At 39.6% G+C, this 19,725-nt stretch overlaps 1 protein-coding gene across 7 annotated transcripts in view; it reads left to right on the top strand.

The window, feature by feature from the left end:
* anks1ab (ankyrin repeat and sterile alpha motif domain containing 1Ab) overlaps positions 1 to 18,853 on the top strand; it is a 53,279-nt gene extending 34,426 nt beyond the window's left edge. For 3 of the 7 annotated variants that reach the window (XM_040006270.1, XM_040006265.1, XM_040006288.1), the window contains 9 exons: positions 666 to 812; positions 4,880 to 4,987; positions 5,696 to 5,866; positions 7,701 to 7,838; positions 8,057 to 8,128; positions 8,882 to 8,965; positions 9,081 to 9,218; positions 10,177 to 10,353; positions 12,542 to 13,470. In XM_040006270.1, the coding sequence (XP_039862204.1) occupies positions 666 to 812; positions 4,880 to 4,987; positions 5,696 to 5,866; positions 7,701 to 7,838; positions 8,057 to 8,128; positions 8,882 to 8,965; positions 9,081 to 9,218; positions 10,177 to 10,353; positions 12,542 to 12,784 (1,278 nt within the window). In that variant the 3' untranslated portion in view covers positions 12,785 to 13,470. The other 4 variants (XR_005692316.1, XM_040006276.1, XM_040006284.1 and 1 more) reach the window with 4 other exon arrangements.
* The last annotated feature ends 872 nt before the right edge of the window (positions 18,854 to 19,725 follow it).

Below are 19,725 nucleotides of genomic sequence, written 5' to 3'. Positions count from 1 at the left end.
ATTCCCTAGCAATTACTGTACTAAGCAACAGGCTAAAATGACTTGTTTTTAGTGTTTAACAATTATAACACCATCTAAAAGTATTGTATCTTTTTTTGTCATCATAGTAGCATCTCATTTATATCCACAAAAACTGAATTATACATGATCTATGGTATGTTGCCTAGCAACCACATAGCAATTAGCTAAACTTACCTATTTACGTGCCTACAGCAAAGCATCATATCATTTTCATTTCATGGCCACCAGCATGAACAGGTCAAACAATGCTATAGCATGGGCATGTACTAGTTCCTTTAGACCACCACTTGAACAAGTGTACCTAAAGAAGTGGAAGCAGCTGATATACTGTCACCTAAGATCATAAGCTTTGCAGTGTTGTACAAATTACATTTTTGTTCTGGAGATGAGAAAACTTTAGATGGAAGATGTAGGGATCAGCAAAGTCAGGAGTAACCTTCCCCGGGGACTATAAATGATGATTTCACAGCACTCCATCCGGCAATCGTTGATGTTTCAGTCAAGAGCTGAACTGACATTGCTGTTTTTTAAGCTACTTGCCTAGCATGGCTGCTGCAGCAGTCAGCTTTAGTTGGGTAGAAAACCCAAATTGTCCTTCCATAAAGTCACAGTTCTTGCTTACTTAGATGCATCTGTCTCCGTAGGTAAAAGCACTGGGGTGTGATGGCAGCACATCTCTTGCCACTTGGTTGGATGGCCTTGGTCTGCATGAATATCTGCCCAACTTTCTTGCCAGCGGCTACCGCACACTGGAGTGTGTTAAGAACCTGTGGGAACTGGAGATCATCAATGTAAGAGGCCACTGATTACTCAAATTATAAATGCATGCACTACGAGTAATTAAATGCATAAAGTAGCAAAAAAATTACTTTTACTTATTTTTTTCTACTAACATTTTGCAATGTTTTATGACGTTTTTCCCTTTCTGAGTCCGAAAACATTTTTTTTTTGATAAAATAAATGGTACCTAAAAATATAATTAAGTAAGTATTAAGTATTTAACTGTGTCTACAATAGTCAGTGCTCACCCATTAATATTGTATGCGCTACTCTCCTTAGTACTTACTATATTTGTACCATTATGTTTACAGTTCAGTTGCTTGGGTCGTGTTTTATTTACCTTCATGTTTGAATAACAAAGCTGTCATGGCTGAGGTGGGTAGGTGAGCTAGTGACTAACACTGTGGCACCGCAAGGAGTGAGCATGCTCTGCTCATTGTTAAGGAAGAAAATCTTTAAAGTTAATATTTTTAAGCTGTCTTGCTGATGTTCATCAAGAGCATGCAATCATACAGGTCATTGTATTATATAAAGCTATTCTTTAACCAGGAAGTTAAATTCTTCAGATTCTGATTATATCTTTCATAAGAGTGTCGTGGGCTGACATAAGCAGGATTAACCTAGCATGTTTTCTAATGTCAGGTAAAACCATAGATGCAAGAAAAAACACTCTGCACCAGGAAAACATGCACTCTAAACAAAAGGGACACAGAAACTATATTTTATAGCTATAAAACTAATTTCAAAACGGTAGAGGAAATGTAGTTTGTTTTCATTTGTCACTTGTCATTCTGGCAATTGTTTTTAACACAGCTAGCATGAAGTTTTTTTGAGACTGAGAGGTCTGTGTGAGTGTTTCTGGATTCATATCAAAAATGGATATAGAATAGAATTTAATAATCCTTTAGTTGTCCCACAGGGGGGAATTTGGTTGGAACAGCAGCAAAAAAAAAAACACATATACAAACAGAACAGGACACAGGACATAGAACAGAAACACACAAACATTTTTATATATTTACATCATGGACAATAGTTACCAAAGCAGTAGTGTACAGTTATTAAAATTAAAGTACAGATATATAGCATGTACTTGGAAAATAATTCAGAAAACATTTGATTTAAGTTTGCCTTAGTTGATAATTAGTTGCTTTTGTATTAAGCTCTATGAACTTTTGAGGGTTTACAGTCCAGCACTGATTAACTCTGTGGATGGATGAAGTCGTCAGCTTTTGAATCTGTGATGCTGTGGGCCAGTTCTCATAGCCTTAATAACAAGGCCATCTTAATATGTGGCTCCCAACGAAGTTAAGCAGCACTTTAAAATGCTGAGCCGAAATATCAGAAATGCTTCGTGATGGAAGCATTTGCATAAAACTATAGCAGAGACAAAATCACCACACAGTAATTAGTGGATAATTAACAGATGTGTGTAAATTAAGAGACAAAGTTGTGACTGATGACATGGAGAAATGTAATTTGGTTTTATCCGTATGGAAATAGTGTAACATTTTATGATAATTAGTAATTAGAGAGGCGGTCTTATTAATTTTGCCTAGAAACATGGGTGCAACATGTGTAGGAGGATTGATTTCTCAGATTGTGTGTACATGGAGAACAGTGTTTTCCTGACAGGTTTGAAACATTATTACTAGAATATGGAAGTAGAAAAACACATGATCATTAGTTAGAGATTTTTCAAGACGGCGCTCTTTTTAAAAAATAATTTATTATGAAATATTGATAATATTGGCTACATGTAAATTATCCAAATGGATTAATCTGCCTGTGATGACGATTTGCAAATAGCCATCGCCTTGTCTGCTGGAGTCACAAATCAAAGCGCTTAAGCAGTATTGAGCTGCAACAACTTTATAGGCATCCTTTTGATGTTTTTCCATTTGCCACTTGATACCTGGTTTATTCACGTTGTACAAATTTCACTTTTTATAACTGATGTTAGAGATCTTGCAAAGTGGAAGTTTATTGTTGATCAATTGCTTTAATATGAAAGCTGTGCAATGTCTGCAGCATTATCTCCTTTTTGCACTTTATAAGAAGGAGAAGCTTGTGTAAATTCAGTGTTATGATATCATCTTGCTCATGTGAAGAGCAAGAAACTCATAAAAAGGTAATTTACCATGAGAGAGTGGTGATCTCTTGCCTATATCATAGTGGATATATATATATATAGTAAATGTCCAAACTAGAACATGGACGTGGGCTGTTTCCTTATGTATGCTGCATGTGAGAGATGACAACTGGAAAATATCCCAACTTGATTTTCCTAAAACTGTCCAAACTTCATATGTGAAAATAGGATAATCCAAACGTGTCATAGGGTTATGTTGCTGACATCGGAGCAGCAGAGACACAAGGGTTGTGAGAGTCAATACAAGCAAGTTTGTCGGACAGAATGTGATGAGACAGGAATGTGCGTTATATAAAGCAATACATAAATTCCATCCATATACCAATACAATTTTTTTGTTTGCAGAGTGAGTGTTGTGCAGCTGTCTGAATGCAGCCATCTCATTTGACCAAATGGTTGTCAATCAATCAACAGTAATGTGCATTTCCTTTGTTCACTGCAATAATGTGATCAATATTTCTTGCTCTGAGAGAGGGTCTGACTGGATCTCTGATGTATATGGAATCAAAATCTGTCTGTCAGTTTTTAATGTGGTGATAATGTTTCCGTGTTTTCTAATTTATAACAGATTGTGTTGAAAATATTATTTATTTTTCTTGTTGTGACTCATAAACAAATACCAGCAATGAGATGATCCAATATGGCTCATACGCAAAGACAGCACCGCAACAAAGCTGATACTGAGTCATCATTTTTCTTTTTGTTTTGTTTTTTTTTTGCACTTCTCACTCAGTTTGTTTGTGTGCATAGTTATGAAAAACACAAAAAAACTGTGGCGGTAAATTAGCAGAAACCAGCAACAGCTGCAGTCACAGCAGCAGCAGCAGCAACAGTCGAGCAGCAGCCAAGCATACTGTCCATGCAGTGTGTGAGAGATGGTGTCCAGCAGACTGCGATGCAGAAGGATGGGGGTGTGAGTGCAGGGCACATTACTTTCAGTGTGCAGAGTAGCAGAACTGCCTCTCAGCATCTGAACTCACTTTGCCCATCACATCTCCGACATCCTCCTCAGCGTCTCACTGCAAACAGCATCGAGCACTGAGATGATCTATGAGCTGGTTCCCTGTATAATCCCAAGGTGTTCTTTATTACTATTTAAATTCCGTCTCATTTCACAGGCCTCGTGCACACTGGCCTCACTGGGATTCTGCACATGGTTTTGATGAAAACAGCACCAGAAATCCAGCACACAAACCAGTTGCCTCTTCTGCCTCCGACTCCCACTGAATAAATAATTGAAGCTTTAGACAAAGAATCATATGAGCCTGTTATGGAATATTTTGTACCCGTGACATAATTGCAAATGTAACATTAATCACTCAACATCCACCTTTACTGGATGAGCATGAATGTTAATAGCCGATTATGCAAATTGTCAGTTTTGGGGTGATGGGTTTTGACTATATAAAATTAGCTTATTGTTCCTTTTGTGATGATTTGAGTCTCACTAGCTGCAGCGGCCTTTGTAAAAAAAAAAAAAATGTTTAGTGAGACAGATGCTGTGGATAGACGAGCAGTGTTTTTATACTGTGAATGGCAAACACAGTGTGTATTTACATAGTGACACTGTTATGCTTTATCCTTTTCATATGTCACATGTTATCCTACATAAATCAGTAAAGTCTTGTGTGTTTTTTAAGCACTATGTCCAAAAATGGGTCGTAAATTATAGAGCGTCCCGAGAAGGAGACAGTGCGGTACTTCAAGCTTACGGCAAAACAGATTGAGGTTGAATTATTGACGAGAGTCATTTCTGTTTGCCTGTGGATGCCTGCCAGTGAGGGGTGCTTGCCACCAACTCTGTGTCAGTTTATTTTGAATATAAAGTATCTATATTAGTTTAGTCTAGATAAACTCCTGTATGTAAGATATGGATCTAAGAGTACAGGAAAGTCTCATGCTATGCCCTGATGTTGTCCTCTCTAGGTTATTAAGGTTGGTCCTCTGGGTCACAGGAAGAGGATCATTGCCTCTCTAGCAGAGAGACCCTACGAAGAGGCTCCATCTAAGTCCCGTCGTCTGTCCCCAATTATGGTAATGCATTTCATATTTTCTCACATTTTCTCTAGAATTCACAAAAATACGGTCAGCTCTAAAAGATGGAAGATGTTTTTATTTAAAGCACCAGCCAGACTGCAGCAGTGTTAGTGCTGCTATTTAACCACTGTCGACACTTATTCGATTAATAGATCAGATATGCTTAATGTGCTTAGTAAGAAGGATAGCTCTGCTCATACCCTCGATATAACACACATATTGTGTCACTCTTGTCTGTTATGAGATTTATTTTTTCCCCTCAGCATGTTTACCCTCGTTCCTGTGTGCTGTTATATTTTAGTTTATTTTTTTCTTACTCTACAACAATCCAGACAGAGCTAAAGTGTAAAGCAGCATGGCACGGTTGAGCTGTTTTTCTATACCGACATCATTTTGTGAGAAAATGGATCCTTTTTCTTTCTGCAGCGGAAATCTAATTTTGGAATGAGATTCTTCAATATCATTATGTTCACAACAGTTAAATACTGAGGGCTGATTTCCCAGGCAGATTAAACTGGGCTAAAAAGAATTGAGAATCTCCATGGAAGAGGCTCTTTTTGTCGAGGATTAGGCTTGGATGTAGATCAGGAAAACCAGCCTGTGTAGACAGTGCTTTCAAATCATTAATCTGTGTGTGTGTGTGTGTGTGTGCGTGTGTGTGTGTGTGTGTGTGTGTGTGTGTGTGTGTGTCGATGCGTATGGCAGTTCCATGACCTCCTATCCCAGACCACATCTCCCCTGAGTCAGCTGGACCCCTACACCAGTCGCTCCATGGACATGCTCCTTCCCCTGACCGAGTCAGATCGGAGGCGAAGAGGAGTCGACCAAGACTGTAGTGTATCTCTGCGTTCTTATAGCGAGAGGCCACGTTCTGTAGTGAGTGCCACCTTCTTTTACCTAAATGCTTTTCTCCAACAATGTCTGTAGCTTTCAGCAGATGCAGGAGCACAATCAGGCACAAAGAAATGACAAAGATGCAAAGAAAACAGCCTGTTCTCTGTTTCCGCACACAGAAAACCATTGACAATAAGTCAGTCAGATTAATTGCAAGCCTTTTCTACAAACCCTTGTTTGACCTTCAATCTAACATACATAATATTTACAGTATATTTAGTCTTTCTAGCCATAGGTTTGACATCATTTGTCTTATCCAGTGTCTAACATTTGGGTTTTTCTTGGTACTGAGGCTCATATTCTTTCCTGCTTGTTACCAAGTAGAAATAACTTTGGGGGTATTGGTATTTCGTTTTAAATAATCACATCACTCTGACCTCTTCTTTCTTTTTTAAATAAATAAAAGAAACAAATAAATAAATGCTGCCGAAAGTTAAATGTGCTGTGCTGGTCCGGATGTAAAACTAAGTTTTGCATTGAAGGGTGGATGTGCAGAGTGATTGATTAAAGCAAAATGTAACTAGAACCAGTGAAAGAAGCAGAGGTGCATTCAAGGTTGTTGGGTTTTTACATTGTATTTTTGCTGCGTAGCCAGGTCTAAGCAGAGATGTTCAGACATCCTTCCACTCAGCCACCTCCTACAGCTCTTGCTTAGTCCTTAATCTTGGAGATATATAAACTCTCCAGTATGTCCTGGGTCTGCCTGAGGCTCTCCTCTTGATTAGACATACCTGATAAACCTCAACTAGGAAATGTCCTGGAGATATCCTGATCAGCTCATACCACCTTGTGGCTCTAGTCTTAAGGATGTGCTCAGATGTACGTAGAAAATACAGTCGACGGAAAGTTTTGGAAACCCACATTTTGGAGCTGACATTTTGAATCAATATAGTTGGAAAACTCAATGTCATATTTAATCATCTGTCTGATATTTTCTCCCTGTCCAAATAAACATTTGAAGCACTGCTGATTCTTAATGAACAAAAACTTGAGTTTATTTCTTATATATAAATATGTGTAATTTTAGCTAATTAAGCTAATCTTAACTTCCATTAAGTCCCCAAACTGATAAATAGAATATAGAAAATATGTGTAAAATATAAAAAAAATAAATTGATGATCATTGTGATGAAGTAGTCTAAGGAAGAAAAAACAAAAAAGACATGAAGTGCCATTGAGCATTTTTTTTTTTTTTTTTTTATCTTTGTAGACTATTGTTTCTTCTTTAAGAGAAGAAACCAAGAATAACACAGTGATCAAATCTTAGCATTTGTTAAAGGTCAAACTACAACACAAACAGTGAAGCTGGCATAGCTGCTTTCTGACTCACTGAGGCCAATCTGGAAGCACACGGGAGCATCCACAAATAAGGAAAGGGAATATGGTACCACTGCTGTATAAAAATCAATACTTACAATTTCCATAAAATCTTAGTGTGTAATGATCATCATAAGTATATTTTACTCTGACAGTGATTCATGAAAGCACTGAGCACAGCCTACACTGACCTTAAGGCCCAGCATGCATAATATTTATTAGTTTCCTAGCATAAAAGACTTGCATTAAACTGCTGACCAGACATCTGCCTTCACACTAATGTTCAGCGGTCAGAAACCCTTTACCTTGCCAACTTGATGGATGCACAAATTAGTATTTGAAATGAGTGTGATTACAAAGATCCTGCAAAACATTGAAAAAATAGCATTTTATCCCCTTTAATATCTACAAAAATTGAACACAAGGCAGAGAATATTTTGTTCTTGGATCAGTCTGTTCTCTTTATTGCATTTAGCAGCCTGTTCATTTGCATCTGCAGGACAGACACAGCGACCGGCATAAAGAGTCTCGTCTAAACCTCCGGCCGCCGAGCCACTCTGCTACCTATGCCACGGTCTCCGCCTGGCATCACCAGCCTGAGAAACTCATTCTGGACTCCTGCGGGTACGAGGCAACAGTAAGTCACTTTTACTGTCTTCAGCATAGATGCCAGAATATGCTGTAAATATGTTATAGATGGACTATTAAACACTATTAAACAAGAAATAGTGTAGAACACTTTTATTCAAATACATCCTGTGCTTGCGATGGCCCGTCTGTGTCTGTAGTTGACTTCGTTTGCCAGCACCAACTTTTAAATCATTTTTTAAATTGTGTTTTGACTCTTTCCTCTAGTATCTAGGATCATTGATAATCAGGGATCTACGAGGGATTGAGTCCACACAAGATGCCTGTGCAAAAATTAGGGTAAGTATTTATCAATGTCCTTCTAAGAGCAAATGTAAAAGCCATCGTGGTAACACCCAACGCTGACGCGTGGTTGGGGAGAGAGCTATAACTTTATGTATAGAATAACCAGTTAAACATACTTTTTATTTTAATTTGAAAAAATTGGTGGTATTTTCCCAAAATAAGGTTTAAAAAGCCTTTTTTTTTCTTACAGGTTCTTGCTGGTTGGTTTTTTTTTTTTACTACTTTAATTTACATTGTGGGCAAACACCACGCTAGTTCATGCCATCAATCCAATAATAAATACATTTTTAAGTCCACTAAAATACAATAAAGTAACAACTAGATGTATCTGCCAGTAAACAGCTGAAACTAAACCTTTAGCTTGGTTGCTTGCTTTCATGTGAGCAGCAATACTGTTGGTTCATGATCTGTGTTCAGGTTATTATAAAGGAGATGATCAGCCATATTGGCCCAAAAGAGCCGAGGTTCGGGGGTTGGGAGGCAGTCGTCTGCTGCGACTGGTGAAAACATGAGGGGAAAGAAGAGAGAAAAAAGAAGTATGAAACAGGACAAAGCCTAAATTGTAGGAGAATGGACAAAGATTTACGGCTTTATTATCTGGGTTTAGTACTACAAAACCTTAATTTTTCCATCTTTTTCAAGAATAACTGAAAAGTGTTTTTATCCGTCATAACAATTAATAAACTCCCCAAAACAGGCAGTGATTTTTTTCTTTCTTCTCACTTATTCTTTTTGTATCTATTCCAGAAATCCAAGGACTCCAAAAAGGGTCCAGTTGTCATACTGTCCATTACCTATAGAGGTGTTAAGTTCATCGATGCAGCCACAAAGGTAATGGGAATTATTGATTATTGACCTGTCCAATGCAAACACTGCTGTCGACTTTCTCACTGTCCATTAGTGGTTGATTCCCATTTAGCGCTCACTTCATTCCTGTCTTCATTAGACTATAGTAGCAGAACATGAGATCAGGAACATCTCATGTGCCGCGCAAGACCCAGATGACCTCTGCACATTTGCATACATTACCAAGGATCTGAAGAGTGGCCACCACTTCTGTCATGTCTTCAGCACTGTGGAAGTGGTGAGTAACATCAGCCCTGTGATTGATTTAATAGAATTAGAACTATAAGCATAATACACTGTAATTATGCTAATATATTAAAATAATCCACTATAGACAGCCCCATATTTTCATATCATTGTGGAACATTTTGCAAATTTTTGGGTAAATAAAGAAAGAAAACCAAAATGTCCCATTGTAGGACGTCATATATCCTGCAGTTAAACCTGCCTTGAGCATCCTATGGATTATTTTCTTGATTGGCTCATCAAATAGCTTGATTAAAGACCCACTCCTGCTATGCATGGCATTTCCATGCACAAGCACAAATTATGTTGTCATTTGAGTCGAAAGGTCTGTTAAAAGGTCAGCAGTGAGGTTTCATTTTTGGCAGCTCGACCACTGTGGGGGCACTTTAACTGCAGGGAAACATTTTTTGTTTGTGGGTTTGTTTTTTTTTTTTTAATGAACTGCATTGAAAAAGATCTTTACAGGACCAAAAAAACCACTGCTGAGCCTCGATTATTTATACTTCACACAGTTCCTCCATGCACAGAATGTCAGATTAAAAACTGCTTTAGCTTTTCTCTGTAAATGCATCATATTTAAACAAGAGCCTGTGGATAATTATACAAAGTAATTATCCTAAAAATGTGAAGAGCAGCGCTTTTGTGTGCTGCGAATTTGCTGAAAACAAGTGTTTGCAAACCAAATTGAATAGTGGTTAACTCAAAACAAATACTGTAACACGTTCAGAAGACTTTTTTAGTCCAAGCTTTGTAGCGTAACTAATACAAGGTGCTTAGTTGTGTTTTTTTATGGAAATTAAATGTTTACTGAGCACACAAGCAAAGTGCATAAAGATTTTGTCTTTGTTGTGTGCGGTCATTTAAAGTCAGCTGTTAAAAAGTTGTTTATGCCTGCTTTGCTTTTCGTCACATATTTCAGTACAATGAATCTTTATTTTCCACTCACACAGACACAGACCTACGAGATCATCCTAACGCTGGGACAGGCATTTGAGGTGGCTTATCAGATGGCGATTCAGTCCAGGGCGAGACACTACATGCCTCCTTCATCTCTGGGCTCTGAGGTCATAGACACCAAAACCAGCCGTCCTGTATCTCAGTCCTGGAGCAGCATGCGAAGATCAGCAGTGAGTACCAGCCTATAAAACCTTAAGAAAATTGTGGCGAATGTGTGCATCTCTGAGTGCATTTGAGTGGTGAGGTTGCTCTACACGTTAAAAGGAAAGCGGGTGTGAAGGAACATACTTCAAAATAGGTAGACAGACCCTGTGACCCACTTTTTCTCCACTGCTGAACCCCTAATGGGCCACCTACAAAGGAGGATTTGCTGTGCGTGTGGTAGAAAGTGATGAGTCATTACTTTGCTCTGTGAGTCACTCCAATCAGAGGAGACTTTCTTTTTGTGCATATGTGAAGCGTGATGAATGATTCCTTTTATTTGTTGCTAACAGGGGGGTGGGAGGAGGTGTGTGATTTCCTCTGGGATTTTTCTAAGCCTGTGCACAGCTTCGTTGGTCAGAACCACCCGCTGCTTCCTCACTTCTGATTGAGTGTGCTGCATAAATGTTCAGGTATACCCTGAGCATTGATGTATTGACCTTTCAGGCTGCATATAATAAGCACTCAGTGATCACTGTCACCTGAGAGCGCTGCACAGCCGCCGCTAGGAGCACGCACGCACACACTGCTGGACCACTTGCTTATTCAGAGACACAAATCACATTGTTTTACTACCTGCCTGCAAGGATAATATATGGAGTGATCACAGAGCTGCATAATGAGCCTGCTGGTTGTTTAAGTTTTAGATGAGAAGAGTGTGGGGGGGGGGGGCTGATTTCTGTCAGCTGCGATTTGTTTTAATACACTTCGCTGCTACCAAGTGAAGTGAAACAAAAACTGTGACAATCATGAAGGTTTCTTATGTATTTTACCTAAGAAGAGATTGACTGTTTGCTAAGCCCTGTCCTCTGTAGTTTGCATAAAGACAATATTTCCTAAAACAAAAAATATTTATCAACTGTTACTGTCAGGTTTTTTCCCCTCTGGTTTTAAAACAAAAATATTGTAAAGGAATCTTAAGTATGCATCTCAAAATGAAAAAAAAAAAGTCCAGTGTATGCCCATCGGCCAGATTCGTTAATGGCTGTTTCCCTTAAAGAAATCCAGTTGCGATTGGTCGGTGTATTTCTTACGCCAGGAAAAGCCCCAACCGACTATTATCATTAAAATACATAGTTATCAGAAATAATGCAGTGACTAAAACATATGTCATTAGATGACATGTATACATTACTGTTATTGGGTTAAATAGTACTCAATGACATGACATATTAGGAAACCAAAATATTTGAGTGTTTGCCCATTTAGTGTCAGAGCTTTGAAATAAAGCAGAAAATGGTAAACATAAGTGAAAACAACTGTTAAACCAGTGTGCTAAGACAGATCCAAAAGCTGCACACCTCTGGCTCAATTTCACAAACTTCGCCAGCTCATCATCTATGCACGAATATTTTTTGTCGTGTCTAAAGCTAGCTAACCCTAGTATTTTATCTGTGCTGTGGATAGAATATTTCTAAAAATGCTTTACAAAGCTTCCACTGTTAATTAGCGTGATGATCAAATGTTGCTTACTTGAGTAACTTTAGCTGGAGTGTAAATGTGCCCATATTCAATAAAGAAAAGGGCCTAGCCAGTAATGTTAACCTTTGACAGACCCCAGGATGCACTCCAGTATATAATTGCTTCACTGGGATCACTGACAAATATTGATATGTGAATTTGAACAATTTATAGAAATGCTGTTACCCTGGACAGTTTAATTTCTCAAATCAGATGCATGCACAGTTATTGTAGGTTTGTAGGTACTAAACTAGTCTTCTGGGCATGCTGCTGATTTCTTTAAACAGTAAAAACACTCGTAAATGAATTCCTCACACTTTGCTCCATCTTTACTATAGCCACATGCACGCCACTTGAGCAAGTGGAGAAATCCAACGCTTCACAGACCTGCCATATGGAGGGCCAAAAATGACACAAGTATAAATAAATACTGCCATGCCTAGCTGGAGCTACTAAGCTATAATTGGACCGCCAGTATTCATGGACAGGGTTAAGTAAACAGTCAATGACAAGAAAACTCAAAGATGCTGAGAAATTTGCCCTCTTGAGCTTTAAGGACAGATAATGAACTGCTCGTTCTGCTGCTTCTGGATTTCTACACTGTCTGTTTAGTGCATATAAATTCTCTGTCCCTCTGCGCTCTTCTTTTTTTTAACATGTCTTTATTCTTGTCTTCTTGGTCCTCCTGCTTCCCAGGGTGCCCCTCTGCTCGAATGCCGCTGCTGTCACTGTCACACGTGTACTACCCACCGTCCTTCCTTCCTCCCGTTGCACTCTGTTAGCCCTGGAGTCCAGGTCCTTCTCTTTCCTTTCCTCTATTCAATCCTTAATCATGCATCTTCTTACACACAATTCCCTCTCCTCTTTATTTTTCTTGCATCTGAGTGCTTCGGTGCACCTCGCCTCCACGTTGTGTGGTTATTAGTATTTCAACCATGAACCTCATCCTTTTATTTTCCCATCTCTCATCTTCATCTTACATTTTAGTGTTAAAATGCAATTAGCTCTGTGGTTAAACCCATTCGGGGACGAGCGACTCATTGATGTGATTTACCGTCTTTATATGAAGACTGTTGGCTAAATTATGCCAGTGTGGGTTTAGCCCATTGCGTCAATAACATGATGGCTGAAGTTGTTTCTGCTCGATGGTTTTAAACTGTTTTTAAGATATTTTCAACTGAAGGTGTCTTTCATAAGCAGGAAATTTCAGATTGCCAAACGCCTACATTGAGATTTTTTTCAAGCTAATTAAAAGTCAAATGTATTTCTAAGTAAATTACTCAGCGTAATGCATGTAGAATTATGTGTCTTTGCCGTTTGTGCTATGACAGTAGCCAATGGTGTAGAGCATGGTGCTTTTGAACTACTAATCAGCGTATGTTTTAACTCCCAGAGGGTCGTATTGTTGGTTTTACTGCCGCTGCTTATACAGGCTGAGGGTCTTTTCTGTCAGACATCATCCATGTTGTGGATTGAGCCCTGAGTGTCTGTGATTATAACATGATCACTGGACTGTACCTCTAATCCACATGCACGTGTGTGAGCTGAGGACTTGTCAGTGTGGCGCAATGGCCTCCACTGCCACACGTCTCACGCCCTCCTCTCGTCCCTCCTCCCTCCCTCCCCCGGCAGATCGACCCCCTGGAGATGGACCCAGACATGCAGTCCCTGGGCAGCACCACCTGGCTCTTGGACCAGCGGGACGCCAACAGGCGCCCTGTCAGCACCAAGTACGAGACCACCATATTCTGAGGCCGGACTCCCACAGCCGCCCCTCTGCACCCCCCTGTATTTTCCTCTGCCCCTGCATCCGGTTCTCTATTTATCTCTCACACTCACACATATATACATGTGAGCCCCGTGCCTTCTCACTGTGATGGTATAGCATCCCTCAGGGCTGCCTACTCCTGCACCCTCCTTTGCCCTGCCCAGCGACCCAAACCAACCTCCTACCTGCCATGACAAACACTCCTGCGGCTCCCCCATGCCTCCCCAACACCCCCTGGCAGCCTCTGTCGCCTGTTGCTGCTACAGCCAATGGCGGAGCTCTGGAACGGATGATCCTGGACTGATCTCATTTTACAGTGGCCCCGCTCTCTCAACCAAACTGCCTCTTCCTCCTCATCCTCCTCTTCCTGACAACTTGCATCTGCCTCCAAATCCCCGATAGCTCCCAGAGGTTGCATCTTTATTATTCTTCCTCTTTCAAGCCATTTTTTTTTTTTTAAAAATTGATTCTCCACAGACAAAACAGGCATGCTCATTTTTTCTCTTGCTCTGTCTAGACTTCACACTGGCTAAAGGCAAGTTGAAGTATTTCCAGAAGTGTTGAGTTTATATTATTTTAAAAATGGTTTTCTGTTAGACGTTTTGGGAAATATGTCTAGCAGAGAATTACGTGAGGATATTGACAACAGTCTCACAGGTGTATAGTTAATATAAAGCTGAAACAGAAATCACACAGGCTACATATCTCAATAAGCACATTCACCAAAGCATTCTCCCACTGATTATTGACAAATTTCAGCTATTTAACAAATAGCTAAAGAAACGGTCTAATATTATTAGATAGGTTAGATTATAAGTATACTGCACGTTTTAGTTTTCACACCAGCCTAGACACAGGCGACCCCTCCTCTCCCACCCTGGCAACCTCCAGTTACTAGGGGAAAAAAAGTGTAATGGTTGCTGAGGTTATTGGGGTCACTGTGAAATTGGTTGCTAAAGCCCATCATGCAACTTTCCTTGCGATTGTTTTGGTTTCCAGCAGATTGCCACTGGTGCCCGTTGTTCACATGGAAGATGCCAACTCATCTGCAAACACTTGCTAATTATGCACAGAGTGACCATTCACTTTCAAAGTAAAAGTTGCTGTTGAAATGTGTTGCTTGCATGAAAAGAGCAATTTTTACTTTTGAAGGTGAACAGTCTCCAGTTTTAGTCTGCAGTGCACTTCCTAAGGTTTCACTACCACTCGGGAAGTAGCTGTGGCAAGTGTTTATAGACAAGTCACCCTCCTTGATGTAAAGTACAGGTGAACTTGCAGTCTTGACAACCAGTGCAATCACAAGCAAGTTTTTGATGCAGCTCCATTTTAGCAACCAAGCTCACCCAGCAGCAGCCAGAAATCTCCGCAACTAGTCGGGGATTAAATATTTTCCACTAACGACCCGTGGTTGCCAGGGGGACCAGTCTCTAGGCCTGTGTGACTGAGGCCTAACTGAGATGTGGGTTTTTTTTCCAACCTAGCTTTTGTTTTTCCATTCAGTTTAAGTTAACTATAACAACCTCAGTCCGCATCCCAAATTTCAAAGTTCCTCCCATCAGGGTCCACAGATTAGGAACCGCTGGGTTAAACAAGCCACATCGTTAGGGAGCTTTAGTGGTGCTGATTGTGTTTCATTTTCTAAAGGCAGGTTAGCTAGTTATAAGATTGTATGCCAAACAGATTAAAGCATTTCTACTTAGTTTATCCCAAAAGTTGGTAAATGTCTGTGTTATAGCAACCAAAACGAAAAACACAACCAAAAAAAGAATGGCTTAAATAAATTCATACAATAAAAATAAAATAAAAGCAAAAACTACTGAAAAGAAAGTTACATTTTCAGTTCAGTATCGGCTCTTGTGGCAGCTGAGCTTAATTAAGCAGGTGCTCTGCTACCTGTAAATCCAGTCAGCTCCATATTAAATGTACAGTTGTGTCCCCTTGCATAATTCCCAGCAAGCATATTCTCCAAAATGTTAACTTTTTCTTTATTGTGTCTTTTTGGTATCACACAGATAGATTTCGAGTCTGTAGCTTATATTTAGTTTTGTTTTATTATTATTATTAACATATCTTTTTCATTTACACAATTGTTTGGTTGTTTTGCCTCTCGACAGTTATAATTTTTTTTCTTTCTCCATCTGTAGCCTGTCCTGTCTTACCAGGCATCTACCACTGTGAAGCACTATGAGGAGGCTGCTTTGATAGCATGGGATGCAAGATGGACAATTAATCAATGAAAGACAAAACAGCAACATGCAGCAAACAACTTGTGTTTTCTTTTTGTTGTTGTTGGGGTTTTTTCTACGCATTTGTACAATACTCATAGAAAGACCACAAGGAATCGGTCACGAATCTAATCACTGATGTCTGGACTCAAAACGGACCAAAAACTGAGACCTCGTAAACTCACACAAATACACACATACACACCCAGAAGGACAATATCAAGGACAACAGCCTTACTTCATTACAGTTATCTATAATCAACTAAAATCCCCTAACCTGCCCGAACACCACCACCCAACAACTGCACGCCTCCACCCTGCTTCTAAAAGACTTTAAAGGCAAAAAAGAAAAGAAAAAAAGGCAACACTTCTTATTTCCTGCTGTATTTAAACTGACTGTGACTAGCTGGGATGACGTTGATGCAGAGATGGTACAGTTTTTGTCAGGATGAGTCTTTGCTCTGGCCTTGTACTGCCCAGTGCCTCTCAGCAGTCGTGGTAGCACTGAGAGCCTGAAAATCACAGCTTCTTCTTATTGTCAGTTTAAACAAAGAAAAAAAATGAAAAGGAACACTGTGTTTAAAAACATGGCACTATCCCTTTTAAGACCTTGTTTTCTTTTTTTCTTATGGTGCAAATTTGACATTAGTGGATTTTTGTGATACTTTTTGATAGACGGGGCATAACTGAAATGTGGGTTGGGGGGAATGATTACGAAGGGATTGTAAAGAATCCCAACATTACTACCAGAGGCAAAAAAAAAAACATAAACAAAACGTAAACAAAGTTTAAAAAAGAATATTGGGTGTATTAATGAGCCTCTAGCACAATCTGATGCACATTTCCCGTCATAGCATCTTATTATCATGATTACTTGAGTAGGTATCCATGCTGTTTCACTCCAATTTAGAATTAGGTACAGTACATGCAAACTGTGTTACTTTGAGGGGGTGAAAAGATTTTATTCCACTACATTAAAAGAGCCAAATCTAAATGTTGCTCTGGTGTCGTGTTAATGCGAGTGGATTTGTAATGCTGAGAGCGTGGTACTATTTTCTTTTTTTTTCTTAAAAGATTTTCTTCCTGCACTGTGACTGAAAAAAAAAGGTCGTCGTGAAGTCGACACATATCTGTGGGTTCTCCCCTGTGTGCACTACCTGCTGTGCGTGCTGTATGCCTTGTTTCTGTCTGTCCTCATGGGAGTTTGGACTCTTACATCACTGGCCACTGTCCTTGTTTTTGTGTGCTGCGGGAGAAGTGAAGGATTGAGCTCGTGGAGGCTGACTGATTTTATTTTTTTTATTACAGTGTAACCGGCCTGCGTGCGGTACCGTGGCTGTGTCATTGCCACTCTGTTTCTGACTGTTAACTGTTAGCTTCCACTGACGATTGCATGTTGGCAGTGTGTTTGTGTTTTCGTACCCTTTGATGCACTTGGCCTGAGCAGTCTCTCTGTATGTACCGTAGCAGTGTCTCGTCTCCTCTCACTCACCTGCCATTCGCTTTTTACGTTCCCTCTCCCCGTCACACGCCAACTCAGCGCTTCACCCTCATTTCGTTTTGCCATCGTCGTCCAACATTTTGTCACGTATGTTCTCCCATTCTGTGTGTCACCGAAACAACCTGCTCTATTATGGATGCACAATATAAAAGCATTACACTTAAATGAGCAGCAAGCTATTTAAAGCAAGTTTTGGTGGCATGATATCGCTGTGCATGTAACCGCTCTTTTTAACATTGGTGTTTTCCTTGTGTAGCTCGCCCCAGCGTTCAAGTTTCCGGATACCAAGCTGTGAGTTGAAGGGGAGCAGCCGATGCGAGTGTGTTTGTGTGTGTTGAGTTATAGCGGGCAGAGCAGTGTGAAAGAGCTAGAGAGAAACTGAGAGGTAAGCCTTATGCAATGTGCAGGGCCAAACCAGCGCTTACTCTGACATTTAGATCTCACTCCGTATATCCCCTGCTCCTCCACTGCCCCTGAGATGAATCCCAACACAGACTAAAAGGTAAACCGGTAGTCCCACATCACTGGCTAAACAGGACCTGTGTATCACTCCTGTCTTGAGAAAGGTCACTCAGAAAGGTCAAGTCTATTTCCTGGCCTCCGTGTGACTTTCTGATCTTGTTATGTAGGTACTGTAATGTTTAGAGCACTGTAGACCATTAATGATATAGACCATTAATGAGCATTTCTATTGATTCAGGTCTATTGAAAATGTGGGAATTATTATTAAAGGGTAACAAAATGTAGAGGAAAAGAAAAAAAACTGTACCAGCATACAATGCTTTGCCCATGTTTCTGGACAGAGTATGGTTTGTCAATGAAAATGTGATACTGTTTCAAATTTCAAAGCAATATTATATTAATGACATTAAATAATACAAAGACTAAAGAATCCCTCTCACGTCTGTTGTCAGCATTGATTTCTTTTATATGGCTGAGTAGTTAAAAGCAGAAACATTACACCAGCTGTTTAAAATTTAAAGTGACAAATACAACAAACATGGTAATTAATGTACAATTATACTTTCACTCTTTCTCCTGCCAAAGAGATTAGTGGGTGGTGCAACTTTTTATTCTAAACAAACGATTAGCCCCCAGTCTCTGTTTCTCTCATGTCTCCAACTGCATTCAAGTCAGAGCCAAGCAGCCAGGTGCCTGGTGAAAACACACACACACACACACATCAGTATTCAACACAGTAAACGTAGCATTTGCACAACATGAAGAAACATTTTTCTGTCAGGTATATGTTTATCAGTTCTGTTGGGACGTATAGCAAAGTCAAAGTTAAATGAGAATTGCCTGTCCTTTTTTTGCATGTTTTTGCTAACCGTATGAATACAATTCTTCAAAACTGGCATTGTTTTAGAAATGTTTTATTTTAGCTACATTCCAGCTATGGGTATACATTTAATTTAAATAGAAAATGAAAAGCTGACTCTTTAAAATGCATGTTGGGTCATTCTGCATAGCTCTCAAACCTAACAGCTCAGTCACACTACAGTAATAGCAGGGGAAAAAATTGCCCATTGCTTTGTGTTTGAATCCATTCGTTTATTCAGTTTTTGCAACTGGAGACCGATTGACTATAGTTGTGGTGACCAAGTGGTCAACCAGAGGTTGAGCGTGCAGCACCCTAAACCTCTGGACAAGCACACTGGACTGCAAGACGACTGCATTGGTCACCGATAATCCCCAGAAAGTCAAATAATTGCCATTCAATTTATAAACGCAGACAGACTGGCAAACAATCTGAGTTAGTCTACTCCGATGAGTACAACCTGCCTGCTGTCCTGCAGCAACTATGTGAGTATTTGAGGAGGAATTTCAAATCTATGAGGGGCTTGCTGGGCCCCACTGAATATAAGTTAATGTCGGTTTCTGTTTAATGAGAATTCCTGAAGCATTTGAGATTTTCACTCATTTATCACATTTAATTGCTGTATTTTCACAAACGCAATGTTACTGCCAACTTAACTCCAGTCAGCCACAAACTGATAGCAGACTGGCTGTGCTGCAGTAAGATTCCAACGTGATGCAATAATTTTGGTCGTGTCATGGTCTCCTACCACTGCTTTACCTAGTGTGACTGTAGCATGAAGTATTAGAAAACAACAAAGCAACACTGGAAAAAGTTAATATAAACTTTATCTTTACTGAAATTGATTGACTGAATATAAAAGGTGGATGTAGATAGGGGTGGATGAATCTGATATTTGGATCTGCTACCAATGGGTCATTCTGTTCAATTTAAATCTAGATTTTACTGAATTAATTTCATGTCTGTGTTTCATGAGTCAAAAGCATGGAAGCTAACATGGAGGAAGCTAAAAGCAAAGAAATAGGAGTTTATTTATGACTTATAAGTTAACTTATTTGCTGAAAA

Source organism: Simochromis diagramma, unplaced genomic scaffold (assembly GCF_900408965.1).
Source record: "Simochromis diagramma unplaced genomic scaffold, fSimDia1.1 OVJJ01000320.1, whole genome shotgun sequence".
Taxonomy (NCBI): Eukaryota; Metazoa; Chordata; class Actinopteri; order Cichliformes; family Cichlidae; genus Simochromis; species Simochromis diagramma.
This window is presented reverse-complemented; position numbering and strand designations above follow the sequence as displayed.